Consider the following 15,509-nt stretch of genomic DNA (forward strand, 5'->3'; position numbering starts at 1 on the left):
CAGTAGCTCTGTTGAATTTTACTGTCTAGTGCAGTGTTGGAGGGGTGTCGGAGGTTTTCAAATCGATGTGTGGAGTGTGAAGTATGTGTGTTTGTGTTTATTTTCATGGTCATGATGTGCACTGAAGATGGTGTTTGATTTCATTGTATGAGGTGCAATGACAATAAAGTAAACTAAACTAAAGATCAGCTACCATCTGCACCATCTGTTGCAAGGGTCTTTGCATCATCTTAGTCTGTTGCGGCCTTTCCTAGGCCCAGAAGTAAGGGGTGGTATTCTTCCGGTTTGGCCCGGTTCAGCCAGACCGGTAGCTCCCAGAATCATCTGTGAGCAAACCGGTTCACTCCGATGATCAGCTGCTGGGACGGCTCTTTACTGGCCTTAATTTCCTGCTTTTCAACCTCAACTGCTTTGCGTAGCACATCCAACTGCCGCGCATCAGCTGTTGAACACACAGGGAGAGTGCAGGTTTGCAGGAGGTCAATATCAAACCCTCCGTGGGCATGAAAAGCGTGCCCACCGAGCCACACCCACAGAACCGGCGGTTAAAAAAAAGCTGAATCCCACCACTGCCCAGAAGCCATGTTCATGATCGCTCATGCTTAAGCCATCTTTGTCTGGATTGCTGCAATGCACTCAATGTCTAACTCCATCTGAGAGGGCAAGAGGAATGGCAGGAAATGGCAGAGACAAGTATAGCAGGAGGCCAGGGAGCAGACTGGAAACCTGAAAGTGTCCAACTCTTAGCTTCTATCCTCAGTCCTGGTTATCCGTTCTTCTATTGTCTTACCTATTGCATTGCTTTTGAATGCCAAGTCTGCATGTGATAAACACACCTGTGATTTTATCAGGGAGGAAGCTGCCAACTTTGCATGTCTTACAGAAACCAGGTTGTTAGGGGTACAGGCACAGGTGGGCTTCAAAATTTAAAGCAATGGGTTCTCTGCCTGGTTGCTGGGTGGGCGCGGCTAGTTGACCTCCTGCACCATGGCGGTGGGGGTGTGTGTCTTTTCTCTCCCCGGACTCTGGAGGCTTTCCTTGAGCCTCTGGGAGGGCAAAAACAGCCTTCCAAGGCTCCGGAGGCTCTCTGGAAGCCAGAAACGGGCTAATTTCCAGCCTTCCCAAACTTCTGGGAGGCCCATTGTTCACCCTCTCCAAGCCTCTGTGCAGGTCCTGCACTTACCTGCATGCAAAATGGGCCACGTGGAGACTCCTGTGAGGAGACCGGCAGGGTGGGCAGGCCCAGCCAGGAGTGAGATTTGAGGGATCTCTGAACTGCACAGAATCTTAGTTCGGGGCTCTCCAGAACCCCAGCGAACCCCCAGCATCCCACCTCTCAGGACAGGCAAGTCTTGGTTCTCCTCATCATAGCACCCCCATCTTCATTCTGATATACCACAGGCAAAGTTTTGAATGACACCATTAAAGCCACCACCTTCCTATGCTACAGATACGCCCCCATTAGCCGAAGTCAAAGTTAATGGTTAAATTAGAGCCAGTGAAGAGGAGAGCTGAGTTTTCTCCTGCTTGTGCTGGGGATGTGAGTTTGCAAACTGGGATATTAACGAACATCGACACAACGCTTTATTAATATATAGTGCAGATCACAGGACCGTAGCAGCAAAACCAAGTTTCAAATTTCCAGTCGCAAAATCATGGAAGTTGAAAAAAAAGAGAATGTCGGAAGAATAATGTGGGGCTCCAACTCGGATGGGTGTTGTGCAAGAAGAGATCGAAATGAAATCCAGACAGCTGTGAGGAAAAGAGATTTATTTACTCCCAAAGCGAAGAGGTTTACCTCTGGGGGGGTAGTAGCTACAGAGAAAACGAGACACAAAAAGGCTGATTCATAGGGGAGCTTGTCCTTGGTTTTAATTCAAATTAAACTAAATTAATAGTTTAATTTTAATCTATTTGTGTTTACAGACCTTCTTCTTTGATGCGTGAATTAGGTCTGGGTAACCTATTTGGAGGGTTGATGGAAGTTTGAACAAAAGGTTTTCCGCCGCTTGCTATTTTTGCTTGATTAACTTAGTTTCAGCTTGACGGTCAATTATCTAGTGGAGGCGCTGATTCTCAGTTCATTGTTAATATTTAAAGGAAAGTGGAGACAGTAACAGGAGGAAAATATCATTTGATTAAAACTTCCCAGAAAAATCACAGGACACAGGGACCTTCTAAGTAGCCATGACCACATCCTCTCACATCCAAGCTTGCAATCCAGGGTTAATCGTGGTCAAAGTCGCTTAGGGTTAGCTTTTTCCTAAACTCTTGCAGTTGTGTACTTTTCACACCAGGGGGACAGAACCATCATTAACTTGGAAAGTGTGGGTGGAAACATTACCCAGAAGAAAATGTGGTGAATGATGCCCTTTGGGTGCACCGAAGTAGGAAGTTATTTTTAATTAAACCGGTTTTTGCAAAATCATGTTATTGTGTAGAGAGGAAGAAAGATGCTACATCAGCCATCTGCCTGAGGCCTTGACAGTCTTTAATAAATGCTCTCACTATAAAGCTTCCCAGGATTATTATGGTGAGGCAAAAAAGAGTTGTGCTAGACTTAGATTCAAGGGCATACTAAATAAAAATACTACTGAATTCGAAGGTCTTCTCTATGTACAAAGAGGAACTTATATTCTGTACTATGCAAACAGAGACCAATTTTCCCGTAGGAGAACCAGGAATCTGTTTGGTGTATTGATGCTAGGTTCAGAAGAACAGCCTCTGAGATGCTTCAGGAGTTTGGATGAAATTTGCTAGTCTCTCTTTCTCGTAAGAATTATGAGCAATCCCTTATTTAGACTGGAAGATGTAGAAGAAACTGGCCAGGATTCCCAAAATCAGCACCATATTGCTCAGTTTCACGCTGGCAGCCCCACTGATGTTACAGAAAGAAAACTGGCAGCACTTCGTAGCGATGGATGATGACCCAGTGTCCATGAAGTTTTGATCACAGGTTGGAGCACATCGCTTGCTGATCCGGTAGTCATTGGGCTCACCTTATGCGGCAAAACAAAATCAAGTCATTATATAAAAATGCAAGAAATTAGAAGCCATCAAAAAGGGGAGATTTCAGCCCCATCTAAACTCAACTTCTCATTCCAGTTGGACCTTCTAACTTGGTCACTTGAAGATGGGTGGACTTCAACTCCCAGAATTCCCCAGCCAGCAGAGGTTGAAGTCCACCCAGTTTCAAATTGCTGAAGTTGAGGAACAGTGTTCCTGGGTCCCTTTGCAGATATTTCCTCTACTTTCCAAGCATTCCACTTCACAGCCTATGGAAAGAACATTCAACATTCCTCTTTCCCTGGTACATCCATGCTTTCTCCAACTTTCTTAACCATGGTTGAACCTCTCTGGTCTAAAACATTGAGGCTCAAGTGTATCTGAATCCACCCTCCTCTTGCCAGCTACCTCTTCCACTCAAATTTCTGGAGAACTAGTAACGTGGAAATTAAGAAAGTTCCAAAGAAACTTTCTTCTGTTCATCATAACATTCAAATCTGGGCCCAAAATCATGAATATCGACAACATGACATCTCTGCCCTCAGTATTAAAGAGCAATGTTCAATATTTTTAAGAGGAAAATAATCTTGGTATTAGATCATCCCCAGTTCATTCCAAAAGTAACCCATACCGTAATTATTTCTGCTTCCATGTCGCAAAGGTGCTTTTATTTTTTTGCAAGAAGCAACTGGGTTTTCTGGTTTTTTTTTTCCTCTGAAGACCTTTCACTTCTCCTTGCAGAAGCTTCTTCAGCTCTGACTGGGATGATGGGGAATGGAAGGATTTATATTCCTTGCAGACAGAGCTGGTCATTTGCATCCTTTTAGAGGGTCGTTGAGGCCACTTGGAGGTTTATCTGTGTCCTCAGGGTCACCTGAGTGATGCTCCTGATTCCTGTAGGCTGCAGTTTTCCTTCTGGAAAACCGTTCCTACTCCCACACCATCCCAAGGGTGTTCATCCCAAATTGTGTAGCTAAAAGTTTGTTTTGTCTGTGTCCAAAGGGTCACCTGAGTGGTGCAAATGGGTGCAGCTCCTTCTTGGAACTGTTGAAAGGACTGTGTTGTAGACTGGAGATGGTTTTCGAGGAAAAAAAAAACCAGAAAGTCCACTTGCCTCCTGAAAACAGCGCACCTTTGGAACAACCATGACCAGGATGATGGAGAATCTCCATAGACATCCTGCTTCAATAATACATACCCTTATTCGAAGAGAACAAGGAAATTGTATAAGACAGATGGATATAAAAAATGTATACAATCTAAAGAGATATAATCTGAATAAATAGAAGGAAAGGGAATAATAAAGAGAAGTTCGGGATAAGATATGAAGATGAACAGATAAGGTAAATACATATACTAAATTGTGTTTTCATGGAAATGTGATAACTTGGAATAATTCTGTCTTAAATAAGATGTTGTATTGGCTTTTTTTTAGAAAAAGATTTCTTATGTTATCATATTTTATGTTTTGTTTGTTTGTATATTGTTTTGTAAAATTAATAAAATTTGCTTTAAAAAAAAAATACATACCCTGTCTGCCACGGCTAACCGTTTTAACGGTAGTGCAGTATTTGTCCGTTTCTGCGCACTTCTTAACCGACATACAGTTCCAGTTGGAAGGTTCATTTTCACAGGAATAGCAGGCCAGGGAATACACTGAAAAAAAGACAGATTAGATTCATTAGATTAAACGTTTCTAAGTTGATCGGCATCTTCTACTGCTTTCGGTCACAAAGCATCAAGAGCCAACCAAGCTATTCTCGTTACCATCTTGATGTCCACATCTAATTGCCGGTTGTCCGTTTACCTTTAGATCTGTAGAACTTGATGAAATTCTAATGGAGATTTTGACATGTAAGATCTGCTTGCTTGTTTTTCTGCCCTGCCTAAGTTGAAATAACTCATTAGACCCAAATAGCTGGGTGGAGTTACTGCACCTTCTGGAAGTGGGATGAGCCAGAAATGAATCCTATGAAGAATAATTCCCTGGGTTGGTTTCATTAGAAGGTAGTAGGTGGTGGGACTGGCAACTGACCTGTGGGCGAAACCTGTTTGCATTGCCTCATTTCATCAGAGCTGGGAAGCATGAAAGGCACAGCGAGAAAGATTAGCATTCATTCAAATCAGCCTTATAGTTTTCCCAGGGGATAATTTGGGTCATTAACAGAACTCCTCAAACTTGACCAGCCGGTCTCTGAGAATCGGGCAGGATTGAATGAAAGAAACACAAAATAAATATGAGAGCAAATTTAAAACCGGGAAGCCATCAATTCTAACCCTGTCTGAGGCTAGGTGACCTTGCGAGCCAGCCAGTCACTTTCTCTCACCCCTAGGAAGGAGGCAATGGTAAACCACTTCTGAAAATTTTTACCAAGAATGTTTGCAGGCAGTTGTCAAGGCAGCCTCTGAGAATTGGACATGAGTGACAGAAGAAGAAGAAAAAAGTGTTAATATTGGATCCTTGATATTTTATGACTAAATTCACTTGCGAGGGGAAAGGTTGGATGTTGAAAGATCTCTGTGAAGAAGTTCTTCCCTTAACTTTGGAAGTTTTTAAGAAGAGATTGGACGACGTTTCCCTTCCAACTCTGTTGTTCTGTTAACTTGAAGATCTCAGCTGAATGGAGACCTTCTTTACAAATTTTCATTTCAGCCCTACTACTTGGACAAGCATCTAAAGAAAAGAAGATTGCTTGGATATCCAGACCAGCTTTGGCAACTTTAAGGTGGGTGAACTTAAACTCCCACAATCCCCCAGCCAGCATTTACAACATGCGAATATATAGGTAGAGCTTCAATTGCATCATGATTGAGGGCAACCCTACCAGATGATATCACTTTTTATGTTTTTCTCTGTATTGTGGGGTGGGTCTTGTTTAGCACAATTTGGAGGAGGAGGAGGAGGAGGAGGAGGAGGAGGAGGAGGAGGAGGAGGAGGAGGAGGAGGAGGAGGAGGAAGAAGAAGAAGAAGAAGAAGAAGAAGAAGAAGAAGAAGAAGAAGAAGAAGAAGAAGAAGAGGAGGAGGAGGAGGAGGAGGAGGAGGAGGAGGAGGAGGAGGAGGAGGAGGAGGAGGAGGAGGAGGAGGAGGAGGAGGGGAGGAGGGAGGAGGAGGGAGGAGGAGGAGGAGGAGGAGGAGGAGGAGGAGGAGGAGAAGAAGAAGAAGAAGAAGAAGAAGAAGAAGAGGAGGAGGAGGAGGAGGAGAAGGAGGAGGAGGAGGAGGAGGAGGGAGGAGGAGGAGGAGGAGGAGGAGGAGGAGGAGGAGGAGGGGAGGAGGAGGAGGAGGGAGGAGAAGAAGAAGAAGGAGAAGAAGAAGAAGAAGAAGAAGAAGAGGAGGAGGAGGAGGAGGAGGAGGAGGAGAAGAGGAGGAGGAGGAGAAGAGGGAGGAGGAGGAGAAGAAGAAGAAGAAGAAGAAGAAGAAGAAGAAGAAGAAGAAGAAGAAGAAGAAGAAGAAGAAGAAGAAGAAGAAGAAGAAGAAGAAGAAGAAGTAGTAGTAGTAGTAGTAGTAGTAGTAGTAGTAGTAGTTGTCCACTGGGCCAGGTCTCTTCACATCTTCCAATCTTGCACTACTTCTTTGATTTGATCTACACTCTGGCTCATGTCAGCTTTGATGGCATCCAGCCACTGTGTTCTCTGGTGGCCTGGTTTCCTTTTATCGCAAACTCTTCCAAACAATTCCCTTGTATAGCCGGCTGGGTAAATCTAGGAGTTGAAGTCCACCCATCTTAAAGTTGCCAAGATTGAGAAATACTACACATTTGTGAGAAATACCTTCAAAGGCATCATTCAGCCATATCTGTAGATCACCACAAATCAATTAAGGCGTAGAGCAATGAAAACAAAGCAAAAAAGAAGAGTGGGAACATAACTTAAAAAACAAGAGTAGAAGTACAAAGTGATACCCAGGATCGTCAGGTTAAGTTGCATAGTCCATCAATCAGAATAGAGATGGAAGGGGCCTTGGAGGTCTTCTAGTCCAGCCCCCTGCTCAAGCAGGAGACCCTATACCATTTCAGACAAGTGGCTGTCCAGTCTCTTCTTAGAAGCCTCCAGTGATGGAGGAACCTACAACTTCTGCAATCAAGCCATTCCACTGATTAATTAATAAAATAACAGAGTTGGAAGGGACCTCGGAGGTCTTCTAGTCCAACCCCCTGCTCAAGTAGGAGACCCACTTCAGAAAAACGATAGTCTGATCTCTTCTTAGAAGCCTCCAGTGATGGAGGCACCCACATCTTCCCAAGGCAAGCTGTCAGAAAGCAGATGAGCTTCTATTGGTGTTTTTCACACATGGCAAAGTTAAGGTGTATGGACATGACACATGCCATCAAAATCACCTTCTTCTTGGGTTTCCCTTTTTTAACCTTCCTTGTGGATGTCCCTTCTTGAAAAGTAGCGAACAGCCTCTGTAACTGTAATGCAGTTAGTTACACAGTGTTGACCTCTTGCCCATATCATCAGCATGTGTGATGACCTGGGGCATGGCACAAAGGCAACACAGTCAGTTAATCAATAAGAGTCCCTTTATTATCTCCAACTTTGCCCCCAATGTCCTGGTTACCTTCTGGGCTGGAGAAAAACTCTCCCAGGAACAGCCTTTGGCTGCAGAGAATCAAGTCCCAAATGTGGTCAACAAAAACTATGAGTCCAATCAAGGCAAAATGGGGTAATTAGTTTGGCAGGGCAGAAGCAAAAATTCCAGACATGAAGGCACGGTAGTAATTCAACGTGGTTGGGAGGATGCCAGGAACACAGATAAGCCAAGTCAACACAAGATAAACTCATGTTTGCTCCCAGCAACTGTTGCGCGCAGCCTGAATTTCTTCTAAACTTTCATTCCCAGGCGTGGCTAATGAAGGGAATCGGGGCCCTTTCCTCCCCCGTAAGCCATGCAACCCATGTTGCTCTCTTCTCCATTCCTCCCTGCGTGCCCTAGAATGAAGAGGGGGTGGGCCTGGGTCTTCCTTTGAATTCCTTCTCCCTTGTTGTATCTCTCCCCTGCTCTGCCCAGCTGGACTTTGCCCTTCCCCAGTTTCCTCCACAGCCAATGGAGCCACACTCCTACTCCTTGTTAGCTGTTCCTCTTCCTCCTCGGATTCAGACTCCAAAACAGGGGCATGACAGTGTGGTTCCATTGTATTATTTGTCATGGCTTCAATATGCAATCTGCCTCAGCTTCCCCCACAGAAGAGGCTGGTTGGGACAGACTCTTCCCTAACAGATCATAAATAATTGAGTGGATCTAATTGGAGATTATAGGCCAGGTCATCCACTCCCATATCTCTTGATTTCCTGTTTGGGTTGAAAGGTGACCTCCTCAGTGTCATCCGTCCAAAGCCACAAAGCACATTGAAAGCACATCCTTCTTTTGGGACAGGCCCAAATGGCGGTGCCAAACCTTCCAAGGGTATTTCAATCATTTGGACTGAACCCCCTTTTTCATTGATAGCCAGGGGTGTATGTATATACTGCATAGAGGTATAGATGTATTTATCTGACTTCTTCTACGTCTGGATCAAACTCTAGACCAAGGGTGTCAAACTCAAGGCATGTGGAATATATTATTACCTTTATTGTCAGAGTACAACATGTGTACAATGAGATTGGTTGAGACTCCCTTCGTGCACGCAAACACACCCAAAACAACTCTCAGTGAAGATGGAAGTCCCAAACCCAGTCCCAATCTTATTACACCATGTTATCTGGTTGCACAATGCTCCGGCCCCACAAGTCTATCATGCTATGTTGACATTTTTCGTTCAGGAGTTTGACAGCCCGTGGTTAGAAACTGTTCTTCACCCTGTTGGAGCAGCTGACTATGCTTCTCCTACCCAATGGTTGGAGAGTGAAGAAGTGCTGACCGGGATGTGAGTCACCCCTGAGAATTTTCCTCACTCTTCTAAGGCAGCGAGCTCTAGAGAGGTCATCTAGTGGCATCAGGGAACAGCCCACGATGTTTTGTGCTGTGCTCACCACCCTCTGTAACGTCTTTCTATCTGCAGCTGTCGAGCCAGCATACCACGCCATCATGCAATATGTGAGGATGCTTTCTATTGTGGACTAGTCAAAGGAGGTCATCGGTTGCTGTGGGCCTGATCCGGCCTGCAATGTGGTTGGATCCAGCCCACGGGGCCGTCCTGGTCTACCCAATGCGAAGAGGCAAGATCGGCCCAGTCTACCCAGTGCAAAGAAGAAAGATCAGGCCAGCCTAGTTTCGACCCAGTCTACCCAATGCGAAGAGGAAACATTCCAGTAGTTTGGGGAGTGGTGTCTAGCTAGTCACACTCACCCAGTTGACCACACCTACCCAGTCAGCCACACGCACCCAGCCCCTCTCCTGGGGTCAACCACAGCGCTGATGAAGCCCTCCATGAAATTGAGTTTGACACCCCTGCTCTAGACGGCCAAAATGAAGCCACCTCCTTGGCTTTGTTGCTGGCCAAAAATAGGTCATTGTTTCTGTTAGTAGCCAACGTGCCAGCAGATGGGCCAGTCTCTGCTTCTCTCTGCATTCACACAAGCTAGGTGATCGGCTCAAAGTCACCCAGCCAGCATTCATATCTAAAGCAGGACTAGATCTGCTAAAAACCTCCACTTAGGAACTCTGACCCTCAGCCGATTCAGGATGCTCCAAGTAATATAAGGAAGGTTGGATCCTAGTCAGCCATATTTATCTCTATCCCACCTTTATTGTTTCTACAAATAACTCAAGGCAGAGAACTTATCCAACACGCCTTTGTCTTCTATTTTCCCCACAACCACAAGGTGGGCTGAGAGAAGATGACTAGTTCAAGGTCGCCCAGCCAACTTTCACGACTATGGTGGAACTAGAACTCACCACTCCTGGTGATTGGCCCAAAGTCACTCAGCTAGTATTCATGTCTAAAGCAGTACTAGAACTCACTGTCTCCTGGTGATTGGCCCAAAATCACCCAGACAGCTTTCATATTTAGACAATGGTAAAGCAGTACTAGAACTCGTACCACTCCTGGTAATCGGCCCAAAGTCACTCAGCTAGTATTCATGTCTAAAGCAGTACTAGAACTCACTGTCTCCTGGTGATTGGCCCAAATCACCCAGACAGCTTTCATATTTAAAGCAGTACTAGAAGTCGCCACTCCTGGTGATTGGCCCAAAGTCACTCAGCTAGTATTCATGTCTAAAGCAGTACTAGAACTCACTGTCTCCTGGTGATTGGCCCAAAATCACCCCAACAGCTTTCACTCCATATATATATTCAGTATAGCACTGAAGGTGTTAAACCATGACTGGGGGCACCAAAGTTGAAGTCCACCTCACCTGTGGAAGTTCACTGGTGACTTCAAACCAGTCATTCTCCATCTGACTGACCTACGTCACAAGGAAAAATTAGGGTGCCCTGGAATGAAAGTTTGGGCTGATGGAGGAAAGCCAGGGTGTCAATCTAACAAATCATAAATCATAAACTCGGTTCTCCTGTTTCTAAAAGATTTGCTCTGAAGTGTCATCCGTCAATTTGGGAAGAGATTTTGACACTTGAAAGAAATTCAAGGTGAGCGCATCATTTCCACATGTCGAGGTCTGCGTGACATTAATCACCTCCTTGAGACACAGCTCTAATTTACAATATTTAAAACTTGTCCCGTAATGCGTTTATTGTCCAGAATCTCCCAGTTGGTCCTATCAAGCTCACTCAGAGATAAACCTGAATTTCTCTTCAAGGTTATCAATCTTAGGGATGGTCGAAATCTAAAACGGGAGAATTATATGCTGCTTTACATCATCCTAACTGTCGTATATCTCATACAAACAAAGGACGCGAGTCGGTGACAACCCTGAAGGGGATTATTGTGAGGACATCGCTAAACTAAAAGAAAAAAGGATAGACTTGCCTGTGTAATGATATCAGGGGTGGGCTTCAAAAATTTTAGCAAAGTGTTCTCTGCCTGGTTGCTTGGTGGGCGTAGCCAGGGTGGGTGTGGCCTAATCAGCCTCCTGCGCCATAGCGGAGGAGGTGTTTTTGCCCTCCCAGGCTCCGGAGGCTTTCCTCGCGCCTCCAGGAGGGTGAAAACTGCTTCCCCGGACTCTGGAGGCTCTATGGAAGCCAAAAACAGGCCCATTTCGAGCCTTCCTAAACTTCCGAGAGGCCTGTTTTTTGCCCTCCTCAAGCCTCCGCGCACACCCTACACCAGGGGTGGGCAAACTATGGCCCGGGGGCCACATCCGGCCCGTTGGTCTTTTTAATCCGGCCCGCCGAAGATTGGTACAGAATTAAGGTTTGGTGTGAATGATTGAATGATTGCATTCATTTGATTTTGACTTGTAATGACAGGCATTTCGACACCAGGTGGAGGCCCGCCTGTCAAATTTTAAAAGTCAATGAGGCCCCTGAGCCAAAAAGTTTGCCCAACCCTGCCCTACACTTACCTGCATCCAAAATGGGCCACGTGGGGACTCCTGGGAGGGGAGGGGCAGAGTGGGCGGGGCCAGCCAGGAGTGGGATCTGGGGATTCTGCGAACTGCACAGAATCTTAGCTAGATGCTCTCCCGGACCCTTGCGAGCCCCCAGTAGCCCTCCCTTGGATGATCTCAGAAAGCCAAATCTCAAGAAATCTGAAAAAGATCTCTTTACAACCCCCAAAATGAGAGGAAACGTGAACGTTTCGTGACGAAAATGATCGTATTTTTTCCAGCTCTCTTTAGCTTAGTTCTATTTCTCATTCTGTTGTTTTTCTTTTTTTAAATGCATCGATTTGTCCTCCTGTTTGACGAAGTTTCTTACGAAGGATTTATTGAACTAACTTTAGCCTTACTCTCTCCTAATCACCCTTCCCCACCCCTCTTCTATCGATCCTTTATCGTTTCCTTCCGTTCGATTGTGTCCGATTCTCAAAAGCTATCTGGAAAAGTCCCTGTGCTTTTCTTGGGAAGGTTTTTGCAGATTGGTTTGCCATTGCCTCCTTCTTAGGGCTCAGAGGAAGTGACTGGCCCAAGGTCACCCAGCTGATAGCCACTGATAGCCACTAGAGTTACTGGTCTCCTTGTTTCGAACCTGATGCCTTCACCAAACTAGCTCTCACTTTACCTATCCTTTTGCCTATTTTTATACTTAGATAGTAATTGCAGTTCCAACATCCAGTTACACTTTAGATCCATCCTCCTTACCTAGCTGATACACCTATGTTCAATTCAACACCTACACATACATTGCTGGAGCTTAATTCAACAGCAGACTTTCTTGACTACAAATGATGACAGAGTAGATGGACCGAGTGGGTGGATTGCACATACAAACATTGTGGTACACAAAGCACATCCGATGACAGAGACCTATGTAGGGTGTGGTCCAAAATACTCAGATGTTTCTCCTGTTTGTTTATGTACAACACAAAGAAAAATGCAGATGAAACTTCAATTACACCCATGGTTGACTTAGATGCTAAGGGCTCCATTGGCTGGCTTTATGATTAACCGGCCAAGTATCTCAGCTGCTGTGCATATTTATTTTGAATAAATACTTTATTTCATTAGTTTTATTGTATTGCTTTAAAATAAAAACTATTTAAAATAAAATATATATATATTTTTTTGTTTTAAATAGAGTATATGTATTTTCAAATGAATGAATGTTGTATTATGACTTTATTCTGGAGTGGGCAGTGCTCCATAAAAATAAATAAATAAACAAAAACAACAAACAAATAACTGTGATCTATTCTGGAACGGGCAGCATCCTACTGAAGAGAGAGAGAGAGAGAGAGAGAGAGAGAGAGAGAGAGGGAGAATGAATCCGTTCTGGAATTGACACACTCCATTGAATGAATGAATGAATGAATGTTGTATTGTGACTTTATTCTGGAATGGGCAGCGCTCCATTGAAAAATAAATAAAGTATTGTGTTCTATTCTGGAATGGGCAACATCCTATTGAAATGATAGATAGATGGATGGATGGATGGATGGATGGATAGATAGATAGATAGATAGATAGATAGATAGATAGATAGATAGATAGATAGACAGACAGACAGTCAGTCCATTCTGGAATTGACAGCACCCCATTGAATGAATGAATGCATAAATAAATATATGCCCAAATAAATAGGTAAATAAATACATGCCTAAATAAATAAATACATCCATAAATATATAAATACATGAATACATGCCTAAAAAATGAATGAATGAATGAATGAATGAATGAATGAATGAATGTCAAATGGGGCAGAGCTGACTAATTTGAAAAACAAATGAGAAATTACCTGGACACTCACTCCCCACTCCCGATCAAGAGGCAGAGCTCTAATGATAAAAATTAGCTGAATGAGTTGGTTCTTTTTTTTTTTAAGTTTTGCCTTGCAGGGAAGCCCTGACGGAGCCCCAGGGTTGCCTGGAATATGCCTTGAAAAAACCGTTTCTATGGACCATATCTCAAAGGTGCTTTTCTTTTTACTCTCTCCAAAGGCAACTGGACTGTTTTTTGCTTTGAGGAAGACCTTTCATTTCTCATCCAAGAAGCTTCATCGGTTCTGGCGAGATGATGGGGGCGATGGAGATTTGAGACAACCGTGAACAGGAGGATCACTGAGAATCCCCACAGGTGTTTCTATAGATCAGTCTTGCCAACTTTAAGATGTGTTGACTCTGTCTGTCTGTCTGTCTATTTATCTATTTATCTATCTATCTATTTATCTATCTATCTATCTTCTAGGGGTTGCCACAAAAAAGAGGAGGTCAACTTATTTTCCAAAGCTCCAGAAGGCAGGACAAGAAACAATGGATGGAAACTAATCTTCTTGTCTTGCCGATCGCAATCCCAACTGTTTCCAGCCCCAAACTGATTTAAAATACCAAAAATGTTTGCAAGAAAGAAAGGGAGAAGACAGAAGTGGTTTTAACTTCTTTTTTCCTCCGGTGTTTTAGTTTTAAAGAATTTCAGGAATTAGAACTCTGAAACATTATGTTCTATTTGGATCATAGAAGGTTATGGTAGAACGTATTATTATTAGTTTTATTGGTATTAGTATTATCATTATTATTATGGTTGGTTGGTAGGTTGTACAACCAGCCAGATGTTTAGACTGGATATCAATCTATCAAGTTTTTCCAAAGACTTGGGAGAGGCAGATGTTGTCTGATGGTCTAAGTATCATCACAGAATATAAGCTGCTGTTGTTATTATTATTTTGCTGATACTATCCAAACATTTTTTTTCTTTTTGTATTTCTATCCTTTGACATTGCATCTTATTCACCTTCTGGCTATGGAGCAGAATATAAATAAGCAGGAATATCTGATTTGTCATATTTATTTTAAGCATTCTTAATTTTTTTTTTTAACATAGGCTGCCTCAAGACATTTGCAGCTCGCCAGCCTATAAGAGTATTTATTTAATACTCTTATAGGCTGGCGAGCTGCAAATGTCTTGAGGCAGCTTACATTAAAAAAAAATTAAGAATTCATGTATTTATTTAAATGAATAAACTACCATAAATCCTACATCACCATAGCCAAGTTTGACAACTGAATGTACACTTTCTCACAGATTTGTCCAGCTGTGTGATCGAATTCACTATATCTCTGGAGCTTCCGGTCTCAGGTGAAGTCTACCTGACAAAGCTACCTGCGATAAACAGTCAGGCAAGAGCTACCCGATTTGTCGGCTGAGCCAAAATGGAAGTCTGGTGCAAACCTAGAAGAAACTTTGATGTCTTATTTATTTGATTATTTTTTATTTTATTTTTTATTAGGTTGTTTGATTATGTGGCTACCCATCTGAAATACATGACTCTGGGCATCTTATGATGTTTTCCTTTTAGGTAACAGATAACAGATAATCAGAGTTGGAAGGGACCTTGTAGGTCATCTAGTCCAACCCCCCCACCCAAGCAGGAGACCCTACACCATTTCTGACAAATGGCAGTTCAATCTCTTCTTGAAAGTCTCAAGTGATGAAGCTCCCACAACTTCCAAGGGCAACTTCTGTTCCATGGGTTGATTGTTCTCACTATCAGAAAGTTTCTCCTTGTTTCCAGGTTGAATCTCTCCTTGTTCAGTTTCCATCCATTATTCCTTGTCTGGCCTATAGGAGCTTTAGAAAATAGCTTGACCCCTACCTCCTCTCTGTGGCAGCCCCTCAACTATTGAAAGACTGCTCTCCTGTCTCTCCTGGTCCTTCTCTTCCCTAGACTAGCCAGGCCCAGTTCCTGAAATCGTCACCCACCTGGGATGCCTTCCTACAAACCAAAATGCCTTTAAGAACTACCCCATCCTTTTTTTTAAATTAATAAAAAAGCCGTCAACACTTAACAAATAACACTATCTTCATTTTGTAATGGGATTTTTAAAAAGTGGCCATACCTTTCTCTGTGCAAATGATAGCCACCAAGAAGGCAACCAGCAGAGTTTTCATGCTTGCGAAGTTCTCCAGAGCTTCACCAGATGTTCCTGCTAAGGGAAGGTTCTATTTATGAGGTGTTGGAGGTGTTGCCTTTTTCGTTGTTGGTTGTTGTCGTTTCTGTTATGGTG

The 15,509-nt window shown here is 43.6% G+C and overlaps 1 protein-coding gene across 1 annotated transcript; it reads right to left on the reverse strand.

Moving 5' to 3' along the window:
* Positions 1-1,753: 1,753 nt before the first annotated feature.
* On the reverse strand, positions 1,754-15,505 carry LOC113446376 (lymphocyte antigen 6E-like). Its single transcript, XM_026716004.2, has 3 exons — positions 15,342-15,505; positions 4,537-4,662; positions 1,754-2,999 (listed from the first exon to the last, which is right to left on the reverse strand). The coding sequence occupies exons 1-3, from the start codon at positions 15,391-15,393 to the stop codon at positions 2,794-2,796; spliced, it is 384 nt and encodes a 127-aa protein (XP_026571789.1). The 5' UTR covers positions 15,394-15,505; the 3' UTR covers positions 1,754-2,793.
* Positions 15,506-15,509: the final 4 nt, after the last annotated feature.

This window comes from Pseudonaja textilis, chromosome 3 (genome assembly GCF_049901715.1).
Source record: "Pseudonaja textilis isolate UNSWEBS1 chromosome 3, rPseTex1.2, whole genome shotgun sequence".
NCBI lineage: Eukaryota > Metazoa > Chordata > Lepidosauria > Squamata > Elapidae > Pseudonaja > Pseudonaja textilis.

Bases quoted from the DNA above. Each gene is read 5' to 3' on its own strand.
- LOC113446376 (XM_026716004.2), bottom strand. From the start codon at position 15,393: ATGAAAACTCTGCTGGTTGCCTTCTTGGTGGCTATCATTTGCACAGAG. The intron at 4,663-15,341 runs GTATGGCCACTT...TCTTTTTTTCAG, and splicing joins TATCATTTGCACAGAGAAAG to TGTATTCCCTGGCCTGCTAT. The intron at 3,000-4,536 runs GTATGTATTTTT...TTGCCGCATAAG, and splicing joins GGTTAGCCGTGGCAGACAGG to GTGAGCCCAATGACTACCGG.